Source organism: Ostrea edulis, chromosome 1, assembly GCF_947568905.1.
Source record: "Ostrea edulis chromosome 1, xbOstEdul1.1, whole genome shotgun sequence".
In the NCBI taxonomy this organism is placed as follows: domain Eukaryota; kingdom Metazoa; phylum Mollusca; class Bivalvia; order Ostreida; family Ostreidae; genus Ostrea; species Ostrea edulis.
In genome coordinates, this window is record NC_079164.1 from 92,585,888 (window position 1) to 92,599,151 (window position 13,264).

Genomic DNA, 13,264 nt, shown 5'->3' on the forward strand with positions numbered 1-13,264 from the left:
CAAGTTTGATGTCTGTCAAGCATAGTGAGCGGACAATATCTTAATCCCTGTATGACCTTTGACCATGTGATTTAAAAATCAATAGGGATATCTATTCCTTAGTTTGAAATTCACATTGTTTATACAACTTCATCACATGGCTGTCATTACAACTAGTAAAGATGTCAAAGGCAAAAACATTGAAAATGTAAATATTACAGGATGAACCACCGAGGAAAAATTAACAATAAACCTTTGAAGATTTTCTTAAGACGTGAAAAGTATACAGTGTTGAAATTCTCCTAAGGATACATGTACGCATAAATGAGGAATTCGATATTCATGAAAGTTTGAATGAAACCGTTCATTATTTTTTGTGTAGATCGGACTGTCTCAGATTTCTGGGACAGCCCTGGTCTTCAGTATAGAAAGATTTCACAAGACAATATATGTTTAATAAATGGTAGATACTAGTAGTATGTACAATTATTTGATTCAATATACTTAGAAGCTCTTGCTATTAAATCCCATTTCCAATAGTATATCGAAAGATTACGTCTTCATATGAACTTCAGTCATTCAATATGGATTATGTATTAGAATGGACCCATTTGTGATATTCCCGGCGTAACAGTCTGTAGGGGTTATAAGGGTATCTATGAGTTACTATAGTACTCCGAGGATTTCCTTTTTGTATGAAAAACAACACACAATAACTGGTCCTCCGAGATAGGATTGAGTCATAATGGGATATTAGCTTAAAAAAAAAAAAAAAACAAGGAATGAAAAAGCTACAGTTTTTCAAACCAAACTGAGTATTTTAAATATTATTGTTCTATGTTAAACATTGGAGTTAACTACTCAGGTGAGTATTGTAGCCATGGGTCTCATGTTTGACCCACGTTTTTTTTGGGGGGGGGGTGTAACAAACTTTATTTCAATCTAGGCAGTGTTATTTTGTAGTAAGGTATTTTTTTCAATCTTTCACAGTGGCAGAATGCATAGGAGGACTTCCCGCTTCTTTTCTCGTAGGCCCTCGAGTATGTTGCCAGATACCGAGAGCAGACGAGAGCTACACAGCACAATGGAGAAACTAGACCGCAGCTTAGGTAATACGGTCACAGCAAACACGCTTATAATGAATTCGCTCTTACAGCGAAGTGATTTTTATTTCATGTAGCTTAAAAACATACTAAATGTATGAACGTATTGGCTACAACGAATTACTCGCCTATTGGTCGTCCCCAGTACTTCGCTAGAAGCGGATTTTACTGTATATTGTTTGTAGCAACAGGCCTTACACCATTCTTTGATTTTCCGTTACTTGCACAACCCCTCTATTAGTGTTTAAAGCTCGTAAGTTTTTTACTTTAAACCTCTGCTGTAAAATGTTATTTGGGTATGTATCTATGAAGGTATGAAGAAGAAAGCTGTGACGCAGGAGAAACCTGTTACTGTTTGGAGCGTCCGGAGGAAGGCTTGTCTGGGGGCGCTCTTCTGTATGTACGGTCTGCTGACGGTGCCCTGTGTGATTGATCTCGTACACCACCTCATCTCCGGCTCAGAACTCGACAGGGTAGCCAGTAGATTTACTTATTTTCAATGCATTCAATTTTACATGTATAGATTTTCCTTATTTTGTTTCCTTTCATTTATGCAATGCATTTTCCACTTTTCATCGGAAAGGGATAGACACCCACTACAAAACTGATAATGTATTACCCCGACAGAAATACACACTGTGTGTAAAACTGAAAAATATATTACCCCGACAGAAATACACACTGTGTGTAAAACTGATGAATATATTACCCCTACAGAAATACACAGTGTAAAACTGATAAATATATTACCCCGACAGAAATACAGTGTGTAAAACGGATAATGTATTACCCCGACAGCAATATACAATTATATCATGCCTACTCGTGAAACAGTCAAAACTAATGTTCCGAAGTAGTGGCGAAGACCCGGGAAACTATTGTCCGAGGCCTTAGGCTGAGGAGAACAGTTTCCGGGTCTTCGCCACTACCGAGGGGCAATAGTTTTGACTGTTTCTCTAGTAGGCATGAAAAAATTGTTTTATTACCAAATCTGCTAACCAGGCAATAGTTTCTCACATGACCGGGAAACAGTTCGTCACGCGATCGGGTAATGATAGCCCACGTGATGTTCAACTGTTTCACCCATGCTCATTTTGTGTACCTTTCTCTGCTAATTAAAGTTGGAAAACAGAAAAAAAAATGTAATATCAATTTATATAGTAGATTAGGTAACAGTACTCACTGTGTGACACGAATCTTATGGTGTCAAGTTGTCAACGAAAACAGAGCTGTTGTATATACACTGTACTCAAATGTTTTGTTTTGTACAGACTATCCAGATCTTGAAAGATACAGTACAGCTACATTCATCAACAGTACAGATGGTCCACAGTTTTCACTGCTTGTTCGTGAATGAGGACTGCGAAACTCGTATGTTGAGTCCCCTTTCCCAGAGAAACTACAGATGTCCTAACGAAGATCACCTGATGGACGTTCTGGCTGCCATAGCAAAAAATTCTCGCGAACAAAACAGTAGTTACGACCACGGCAGAAATTCTTCTGCCCAGAGTGTCTTTTCATCCTACACTTGTGCTGAATCAACTTTTCAGAATTTGCATACTGCAGCCATTCCCAGGATTGGGTCTCTAGTTGTCCAGTCTTTGAAATACATGCGCGCTTCTTTTGTGGCCTTTGACGTTCTGATAAAACTGTCCTCCCACTGTTTTGCTGGTGCGCACAGCGACGTGCATAATTTGCTTCATGACATAAACTATGTAAAAGGGCACTTACGGTCCTTCTTTTTGAAGCAAGGGCCGGATATTTCGATAGAAGAATTGAATAGACTGTTGATGGAGACGTACGAACACTTATCAGAGGGTTCCTCCGAGCTGTGTTCAACGATGATACTGAAGGGATATTTGTCATCTGTTCGTGAAATAACTGACGTATCGCATCGCCATTTGCAACTTTTGCTGCGATTTACCCAATCCGAATACAAGTGGTCCATAATCGTCCAATCCGTGTATTTCATTGTTCTGTCAAGCTTACCGTTGATCTGTGGTTGGCAGTTTGTAGAATTTTGGCGCCGGTTGGTTCTCGTTCAGAAATTATCTCAAAGGTACAACACGGCCACAGAACAACTCATGAAAGAAAACATGGAGTTCAAATCTATACTCGGTGAGGTGATTCCAAGGTCAAATTTCAGCGAAGTTGTTTCCGAGGGATCCACGATGTCTCTGGTGTCGTCTGCATTTCGAGTAGATTCTCATTGTGAACCTGTACAGGTGTCTTTTTCAGACACTGAACAATCCGACGATGGTGAAGAAACAGAACGACATATTCGAAACTCTCGATTATCGATGATAAATCGATTTAAACAAAAGGGTAACCTAATGGGGACGATTCACGAGGTTCATAGTATCTACGACAAAATCACTAAAAAGCTGTCATCCAAAACAACAGATCCTTCTCCATCAAATGAAGTAACGATCTTTCGATCGGACATTGTCGGATTTTCTCGGATAATCAAATGTTTCACTCCATCGGAAATTGTGAATCTCGTGTCGTACCTGATGAAGTTGTTTGATGAGCGCATTCAGTTGTATGATGTGTTTGTGCTAGGAAGAGAGGCTGACCTTTTCACAGTTATTTCTGGCAAGTTAGCATTGTCATGTTTCATTTGTGGGTTTTCTTTTTTTTTCTTTGGTGTTTTAAAGATTCTAGCCTTTACACTCAATGGTTGGATTCCAACGTCTGATTTCGTCTTTGGTGAGTAGAGAGACAAAATCAAGCATGGGTATCTGACGACGTGGAGAGCTACGAACTCCCCAGATACAAGATGTTGAAGATTCGTGGCTACTCCGTTTAACGTGTAAACTTTTAAATATTTTTCTTTCCGAAACAAAACTCTTGCACTAAAACAAAACCCATTGCTATAGAAGATACTTTGGTAACTGGTAAAGCCTGTGGGTCTCAAACAATATTGTGTTAGAGTGTTACAGTCGGCAAAATGTAATTACAAACGTTTATAATTTGTTCTGTGTCGTGGTCCTTGCAGATCGGCATTTTGCAAAATCAAACTGAATATGTACAAGTTTCACCTTACTCTGTTTCGTTTCTTCTAGGAAGCCAAAGTCTCGTCCAACTTCCTCTCCTTTCAGACCCTGTTAATGCCAAAGATAAAATAGGATATCTGACTGTATTCCCTTTACGTTTAGACTGTTTACGTCAACGCTAAGTAAATGCCCTAGTTGTAGAATTCGCTCGAGAGAGCAAAACAAAGTCAGCATCAGGTTAGTACTCAAGGTGGCTTACATTCATTCTCCATAGAAGTTTTCGATTAAATTTTTAGCACATTCCGCCATTAATCATATCAATAAAACTGGACAGCTTACAATATGCTGTCGTTATATTTTTCTCTCTCTCTTCTCAAAGCACGTCGAGAATATTTAGTTGGCTGCCTACGGTTAGTGGTCCAAGACGTTTTAGATAACGTCGATCGTTATGCTTGTTGACAATGTACAGTGTCACATGGTTAAACTAAGGTGCACTATTCAAAAGGGTGTATCTATTGTCCTCGGAAATCCGAATTAAATTGTGAAATTATTTAATATCCTGTTAACGCGATCGAATTCATTTAAGTAATTTCCAGGAAAGTTTTAGCTTTTGTAAATAATCGAAATAAATCATACATTATTTTCTGTTCTTTTTAGAATTCTTTTTGATAATCGCCTTTAAAGTTGTCTAAAATGTCTTAGGTAGTTATATGCCTAAAAGATCATTGGCGCCTTGTGTGAGCCAAACCTATATTTCAAATACATGTATTTGCAACATTAAATTATAAGATTTCACACTTCTCACCTTTGCTAAAAGGCTTAGAAAAACACCGAATGTTGAAAGAAAACGGGTGAAAATCATTTTTTTTTGTGACGACATGTACAGAGTATTTGCTATTTGAAACTATAATTGGTTTTATATAACGATAAATTGTACCAAACCTTAGAAGGGCCAAATTATACCGTTAGTGAACATAGTCCTATGATTAACCACAGGCAATAGAATCGCTTGGGTTCCAATTTACCATCAAAGAGTATAATAATAATAAATTTAATAGTAAATTCGAACCCAAGCAATACAATTGCCTGTGTAATTAACAGGCAAAGGGGTTATTTTTCAGGCATCTCCTCAGCACAGATTACTCGGCATGCGTCTGAAATAGTCAACATGGCTCTGGATTTAATGTCAATCAGCAGCGATTTAGAATTTCAAGCAGGTCCCGAAACCAAACTAAGACTACGCATGGGTATTCACACAGGTAGCAACTTTCAAGATGTTCCAACGGTGTACCCTAGTTGCAGCCATTTCCAGTTCATTTATTTATTATTTCCCCATCTTTTATGCAGGTATTGCATACAGCAGGCAGGTGGGGTTTCCAAGACCGCGGTACAATATTTCCGGAGAGCTTTTGGAAGTTGTCAAAAAAATAGTTCAAAGCGCACAACGTAAGTTCTTCGCTAAATAAAACATTAGTGGTTTTATTGGTCAGATAAAATCAGCCAATTGTAACAACAGAAATATGATCGTTTTCCAGCCAATCAAATTCAAGTCAGCGAAACAACATATCAACTACTATCCAGACACATGGCATACAATCTCGGAAAGAGCGGTTATATAACCACTGAGGTGATTTTCTTTCCAATTTGCAAAAATCATACCACATGTGTGTGTGTGTGTAATTTATATTTAGAATTTTGTATCTTATATAGCAATGGGCTCGTATTCCAAGTATTCAGTGTAAAAATTTATTTCAGACGAAGAAAAATATAAAAGTCTATGCATTAAATGGACGTCGGGTTTCGGAGGATGTAACATCGAGAGACTGTCCTGGCAAGCGTGTGCGTACTGCATGGATACCCATACAGCTTGAGCAAAAAGCACTGTACAGGTCGGTTATATAGCACCCTACACCTAATTCAACCAAAGAATGTCACACTTGCCGTCAGTGCAGAATTTACGGAGCATTCCATGTCCAAGTATCCAGAACATGCATCAAAAATTTGTCTTCAGGTTCTTTATACATACATTGATTGATTGCATATTGTTTTACGTCCCTCTCGAGAATATTTCACTCGTATGGAGACGTCACCACTGCCGGTGAAGGGCTGCAAAATTTAGGCCTACGCTCGGCACTTACGGCCATTGAGCAGGGGGGATCTTTATCGTGCCACACCAGCTGTGACACGGGACCTCGGTGTTTGCGGTCTCATCCGAAAGACCGCCCTATTTAGTCGCCTCTTACGACAAACAAGGGGGTACTGAGGACCTATTCTAACCCGGATCCCCACGGGACCTTTATACATACATGTACATATCTTGATTCACACAGTTGATTACGGTACCGAGAAATAAATTGATTAAATCATTAAGATTTTTCTTAGGAACTGTCGTCAAACGTAACCACTGGTAGCAAACTGCCGCAGAGTAAATAGTTTCAAGATTTACTGATTGGGGTGAAATTTGGATATACAATTTACATTTATAAACTGAAAAGAAATTGTAATTTGTCTTTTCAAACAGGATCTTTTGATTTTAACAGATTTGAGGCGGAGGAGAATCAGTATTTGGCGCCGTTGAACTGGATGATGCCGAGCTGTTCCTACTCAATAGCATCTGGATCAACGTCATCCAGCATCTCCAATGTCCCCGGCACTTCACGGCAGAACAGCATTAGCCGTCCCCTCAGGATATCCACACACGAGACCCTGAATGAGGCTGTGGGCTTCTGAATTTGCTAAGCCAAATGACTTGTCAAGATTGTTAAATTTTTCAAAGGATGGTAAAGAAGAGCTGACACCAATACCCAAGTGATGTGTGTCCTGCATTCAAAGGCAACATTGTATTGACCTTTGGTATTTGTACAAAAACTTCCTATTCTCAATTTATAAACACTTTCCAAATAGATTAAGCAGGATCAGGTGGGTTCTAAATAAAAGTTCATCTACAATTTCTTTATAAACTGTCATTTGGATATTTCAGTAGCTGAAAAGTCACCAATAACAAAATAAATAACAACCCATAAGTAAGCTTATATGATGGTTTATTATCTCCAAAAAGAGGGAAGGAAATGTGTATGAAACAAAGCTAACATGACTAGACATTTTAAATTTTGTAGAAAAGGAGCACACCACTCAGTATTAAATCTAAACACACAGGACTTGCAAAAACATACATGCTCTTTAACAAAAGTTATACTTCTAGAACTTTGGGTATTGCCCTATAACCCTTCCATATTAAAGTACCATATCGCCCTATAACCCCTCTATAATAAAGTACCATATCGCCCTATAACCCCTCTATATTAAAGTACCATATCCAACTGGAGATCAATTCTAAAAACATTGAAGTTTGCAAATGAAGTTTTCTATGGAGCAAAAGGCACACAATCTGCATTTTCCATTTTCATCACTTTTATTATCAAATTATCCTTAACCTTACTTAGATTTTGACTATATGATTTTTAAACTTGAAGAAATATAACAGATCACCAACACATCATGATAATGCAGTGTGGATTTTCCGTAATTTTAACCTCAAGGTGTTGGTCTCCATTTTTTTTTACTTTGTATATGATTTTTTAAAAAACCAATTAAGCTCAATATATCACAAATATTCCATCACTGGCCCCCTTTATTTTCTGTGTATATATATATTTTTTTTACATTACACGACAGAATACTATAAATGATAATAAAAAATAATAAAAAAAAAAAAAACCCTGATACTGTAGAAATTATTCCAATCAAAATTTCATTTTGGAAAACAAATATATACTAGTATATATTCTATCAGTAAAAAGTCTCGACACCCTTTAACATTAATACATGTATCAACACACTGTTCCTACTCCTTTCATTTGATCCCACTGTTTTGCATTATGAGTAAATTTATTGTCTAAATTCATTTGTGTTGATGATGCACTGTACTACAGGTTAAATGTAACAAAACTTTTAATATGGAAACATAAGGGGGACACTTGTATAGAGAATGGTGAGTAGACAGGCAGCAATAAAAAAATAAAGAGGCATATCAAAAGCCGTAGGGGGGATTTTGGAATTCCTATCCCAACACAGGTTACCATTGGTTACTAAATGGCCACATTTGACACTCCACCAAGATTACTAAAATGTTTGATGACCGACATGCAGCCATAGAAAAGAGCTCACTCAGCAGTGGCAAATTGAGAGGGTGTGTGTGCGTTTCCAGGTGTCAGATCCCCCCCCCCCCCCCTAATCAGAAAATTTTGCTAAAAATAGGTAAAAATAATACATTTTGAGGGTGGTAAATTTGAAAACCAAAATTAATAAAAATTTCCTGGACCTGCCCCTAATCAGCAGCTTCAAAGCTAACCTAGAAATTGTGAAAATTACAAAAAAGTAATTACTCCACATCAAAATGAATAGAGCAACATTTATGCCAAGCTTGGTGACTGGACCCCCCCCCCCCCCCCCCCCCCCCCCCAATTATACACTGCCTTTCTCAAATATGCTCCAATAAATGATATGGCACAAATTCTTGGAAAAATGAAGTCCCTACATGCACCCAGAATTACCAATTCGAAATCCACACATCACCAACATATACATGGAAGGATAATTGTTTCAATAAAATTACATATTGCACATCCACAGGAAGGTATTCAATACAATGAATTCTGCAAGAATACAAAAGTGTACAAATGACTGAGACATTGTCAATGGTACACAATGCACCAATTTAAATATTGTAACAGAAGTTAGATTCAAAATGAAGGTTAATAATCATTTTGAGAGATATAAATATTTATATCATCTAGATACATTGTATATACCTGTTTTTCCCAGCTCAACACACTAAAAAGAACCTTTTATAATCATGCAGGAATTTTCATTGAATTTTTAAAGAATTTTGAAGATAATGTGCACATTTTAGTAACATTTCTTTTTCTGCATATATAGAACAACTCATTGAACAAGAGTCATACTCATCAAAAGATTCATCAATTGTAGAAAAAATAACCTTGTTTAACACTGATGTAATAAATGTTTTTGAAATGTGAAAATGGCATTTTTTTTTTTTAAAAAGTTAAATTTACATGGAATGACACAAAACTGAATGTGAAATCATCATAGTTTTTTTTTTTTTTTTCAAGAGTTGAAGTCTGGGAAAAAAATCAATCTGAAAGATTTCAGATGAAAATTCAAACTGTTGATGGACCAAATTTGGCTCCATATCCCTAGATGTGGTACATGTATGTACTGGTGGCATTCAAAAATGCTTTTAAACCTCGTTCACAGACTCCTGGCAGTATGCAAAAATTCACGGGAATGATAGATTAGTACAAGCATTTTCTTGGTGTATGATGAGCATCAAACTGCAAAGTAAAACTTCTTCCCAGCAAACTTCCATTGCATGATCTGATCCACTTTAAATAGCTAATCACAATAACTAAAAGTATTTTCCAATAAGCTGACCCTAAGCAAGTGCTAATGACAGATTGTTTACACAGTCTGCTAGTCCCTAGACCTAATTAGATGTTATTGGACAATTTCACTCCTCTTTAACCTCCAACATCATGGTTTCACAATATGATAATCATTGAATTGTCATACAGAAAATAGCGTGCATTTCTAGACCCTAGTGATAGTCTATATATAGTATCTGGGGGAAAGCCCCACTAATTATTAACCATTTCAAGCAATAATTCTTTTCTCCTATTTTTAAAATTGTACATGGGTAAATACATCATTATTTAATTCACAGACATAAAGCAACGGTCTATGTGTGACGACACATACTAGACACATGGGCATTCTCATACACTCTAATGATAATACTTTAGTATGGATCTGGGATCTATTTAGTTGGTAAATTAGCACTATTTTCAAAAAACTTCATAAAATCAGAAAGAATGTCTTCAATATTGTACAAATCCAGTTTCAGAATTTTAGTGGAATTGGCACTAAACTTGTATAATTTTGATTGACTTTTATTATTCACCTAAAATACCATATTTTCATCACTACTGTATATTTTGAGGATAAGAAAATATCACATTAGATATATGATGACATATAGTTTTCTGCTTAAAAGAATGTATAAATATCATACTTTCTTTCTTCCATCGACAAGTTTCCATATATATACAATGGTAAGATCTGAGAATCAGAGATTGAATTTCATGAAGCACATTTCACGTAGTTGCAGCAGTTCTGTACTACAGCCGCTTAAGTACATAGTATATATCATTTGTTCATTCAGTGTTAATGTCAACAAGTAAAAGCAAGAGAACTGGTAAACAATAAATATAATAAGCTGAAATGTCATACATCTACACAATATAAAAACTGATAGATAAGCAATGCAAAAGTAATCTCTAAAGGCCTGTCCAAATAAATGGCGATGAGAAATGGCTGTACTTCAAGTGTTACTAGCTGCTGGAAACTTAGAGAACACATTGTGTAATAGTGGACTATTCCTGCACTATGGAATGGTCAGCAGGAACTGTACAATTACCCCCCTACTGGTCAGCAGGGGTCACACAGAGGCTATTGATCAGGGTTGTCCTTGCGTTTCAGTTTCTCTGGATTCTCGGATGCCATGTGGGTGAAGTCTTTGAACACATCGTTGAATGTTTCATCTCCTGGTTAAAAGAGGTGAAAAAAAAAAAGACTTGATACTTACTTAGAAAGCTCACAAAGTTCAAAATATTTAGTCTGAGGAGAGAAACATGAACAATGACCCATAAAAAGACTTGATACTTAGCCAGCTCATGATGTAACACGATCAATGACCCATTCACATCAATATTGGATCTAATGCGAGACTTTAATGTAACTTAACTTAAACAATTCCAAACAAGACTGCTTCATGAACAGTGGTTTAAATCAAATGCAAAATTGAGTCTTTGAAATAGTCGTTCTTCTTTCTCTTACCTGGATTTCCGCCATCTTCTTTCATGTCCTCATTTAATTTGGCTAATCTCAATCTAAAATGACATCCGTTTACATTTCACTTAGCTAACCTCAAACTATAACGACATTATCCGTTTACATTTCACTTGACTAATCTTAATCTACAATGACATTATCCGTTTACATTTCACTTGACTAACCTCAAACTACAATGACATTATCCGTTTACATTTCACTTGACTAACCTCAAACTACAATGACATTATCCGTTTACATTTCACTTGACTAATCTTAATCTACAATGACATTATCTGTTTACATTTCACTTGACTAATCTCAAACTACAATGACATTATCCGTTTACATTTCACTTGGCTAACCTCAAACTATATTGACATTATCCATTTACATTTCACTTGACTAACCTCAAACTATAACGACATTATCCGTTTACATTTCACTTGGCTAACCTCAAACTACAATGACATTATCCGTTTACATTTCACTTGACTAACCTCAAACTACAATGACATTATCCGTTTACATTTCACTTGCCTAACCTCAAACTACAATGACATTACCTGGTTATATCAATACATGTATTTAACTTGCTTTATCTCAATCTACAATGACATTAATTCATCGGGTAATATTTATATTCACCAATGTTTTCTCTGTAAATAAACCTTTACTGTTTTGATGTACGTATTTTTTCCCCCCAAAATACGCTAACTTTTCAACTCGACATAAAAGTCCATACCGGTAAATTGCAAAATTTGTTGATAATACAAATTATTCCATTATTTACCTCATAAACAAACAACCTTAACATTTATCATTTAACAATGATCTCTAGGGTGGGTTCCCCCTAATGGCTACAACATTTATCATTTAACAATGATCTCTAGGGTTGATTCCACAAACCTCAACATTTATCGTTTAACAATGATCTCTTGGGTCGATGTTCAACAATGATCTCTAGGGTTGATGTTTAACAATGATCTCTAAGGTTGATGTTCAACAATGATCTTTAGGGTTGATGTTTAACAATGATCTCTAGGGTTGATTTATCGTTTAACAATGATCTCTAGGGTTGATGTTTAACAATGATCTCTATGGTTGATGTTCAACAATGATCTCTAGGGTTGATGTTTAACAATGATCTCTAAGGTTGATGTTCAACAATGATCTTTAGGGTTGATGTTTAACAATGATCTCTAGGGTTGATGTTCAACAATGATCTCTAGGGTTGATGTTTAACAATGATCTCTAGGGTTGATGTTCAACAATGATCTTTAGGGTTGATGTTTAACAATGATCTCTAGGGTTGATTTATTGTTTAACAATGATCTCTAGGGTTGATGTTTAACAATGATCTCTAGGGTTGATTTATCATTTAACAATGATCTCTAGGGTTGATGTTTAACAATGATCTCTAGGGTTGATGTTTAACAATGATCTCTAGGGTTGATTCCCCTTAATGTTTCCTTGTCCAACATATCTACATGTATTTAATTAAGGGGACCTCTCAGTGAAGTTCGTCTCTCTACCCAGAGCAGAAAAAAAAAGTTTAAATTGAGAGATCTAAATAATGGATAATTTGTTTTCATGAAGCAGTGACTATAACAGTAAATTACATATGAATATTGAATTTAAACTAAATAATTCAGTTTTTAATTGAAATCATATTTCTTTTTCTTTATATGTGCTATTGAATTTCTTTTAGCATGGTAGTATGTATACATCAATCACATGTACCATGTATGCATTAATTTACCGTTCTATTTATTTTACTGCTTTAAATTTCAAAATTCACTTGTCATTATATTGGAATGAAAGTTCATTAATTTATCAATTGTTCTATATATCATGATATCCAGGTATATATGGGTAAACATTGTACATGAGTACCCCTTAAGCACCTGTGTGGTTTTTATCAGGAAAACATTTTACAAAAGTGCCCCTGAATCACCTGTGTTGTGTTTGTCGTGTGACTATCAGGGAATAAACCATCTCCACATTATTTTTTATTAAAACAATTTATCATTATCACTCTCCTGTGTGAAATGAGAAGCAGTTAATAAAAAAAAATCTGAATGTGCACCAGGTTTTGTTATAAGCCAATAAGATACCTTGCTATTGAATCTACTGCTTATAACTGATCACTTGATAAATACACTTTTATTTATGTCTATATGGTGAGTTTTAAACAAAAATGTCAAGTGTTCATGATGTCACCATGCTTTACAAAGCAGGTGTAAATCTTCTTGAAAAATAAAATACACTGTTTGC

General features: G+C 35.9%; 2 protein-coding genes across 8 annotated transcripts in view; one reads left to right on the forward strand and one right to left on the reverse strand.

Moving 5' to 3' along the window:
- Window positions 1-9,459, forward strand: part of LOC125673908 (uncharacterized) — a 37,353-nt gene extending 27,894 nt beyond the window's left edge. The window contains exons 15-21 of the mRNA XM_056166267.1: window positions 1,395-1,555; window positions 2,354-3,677; window positions 5,200-5,337; window positions 5,426-5,524; window positions 5,614-5,705; window positions 5,834-5,967; window positions 6,619-9,459. Coding sequence (XP_056022242.1) covers window positions 1,395-1,555; window positions 2,354-3,677; window positions 5,200-5,337; window positions 5,426-5,524; window positions 5,614-5,705; window positions 5,834-5,967; window positions 6,619-6,808 — 2,138 coding nt within the window. The 3' untranslated portion in view covers window positions 6,809-9,459. The remainder of the gene's footprint in view (window positions 1-1,394; window positions 1,556-2,353; window positions 3,678-5,199; window positions 5,338-5,425; window positions 5,525-5,613; window positions 5,706-5,833; window positions 5,968-6,618) is intronic.
- Window positions 7,103-13,264, reverse strand: part of LOC125673869 (arf-GAP with coiled-coil, ANK repeat and PH domain-containing protein 2-like) — a 78,128-nt gene continuing 71,966 nt past the window's right edge. For all 7 annotated transcript variants that reach the window (XM_056166246.1, XM_056166237.1, XM_048910800.2 and 4 more), the window contains 2 exons: window positions 10,994-11,046; window positions 7,103-10,701 (listed from right to left, as the gene is read on the reverse strand). In XM_056166246.1, coding sequence (XP_056022221.1) covers window positions 10,607-10,701; window positions 10,994-11,046 — 148 coding nt within the window. In that variant the 3' untranslated portion in view covers window positions 7,103-10,606. The remainder of the gene's footprint in view (window positions 10,702-10,993; window positions 11,047-13,264) is intronic.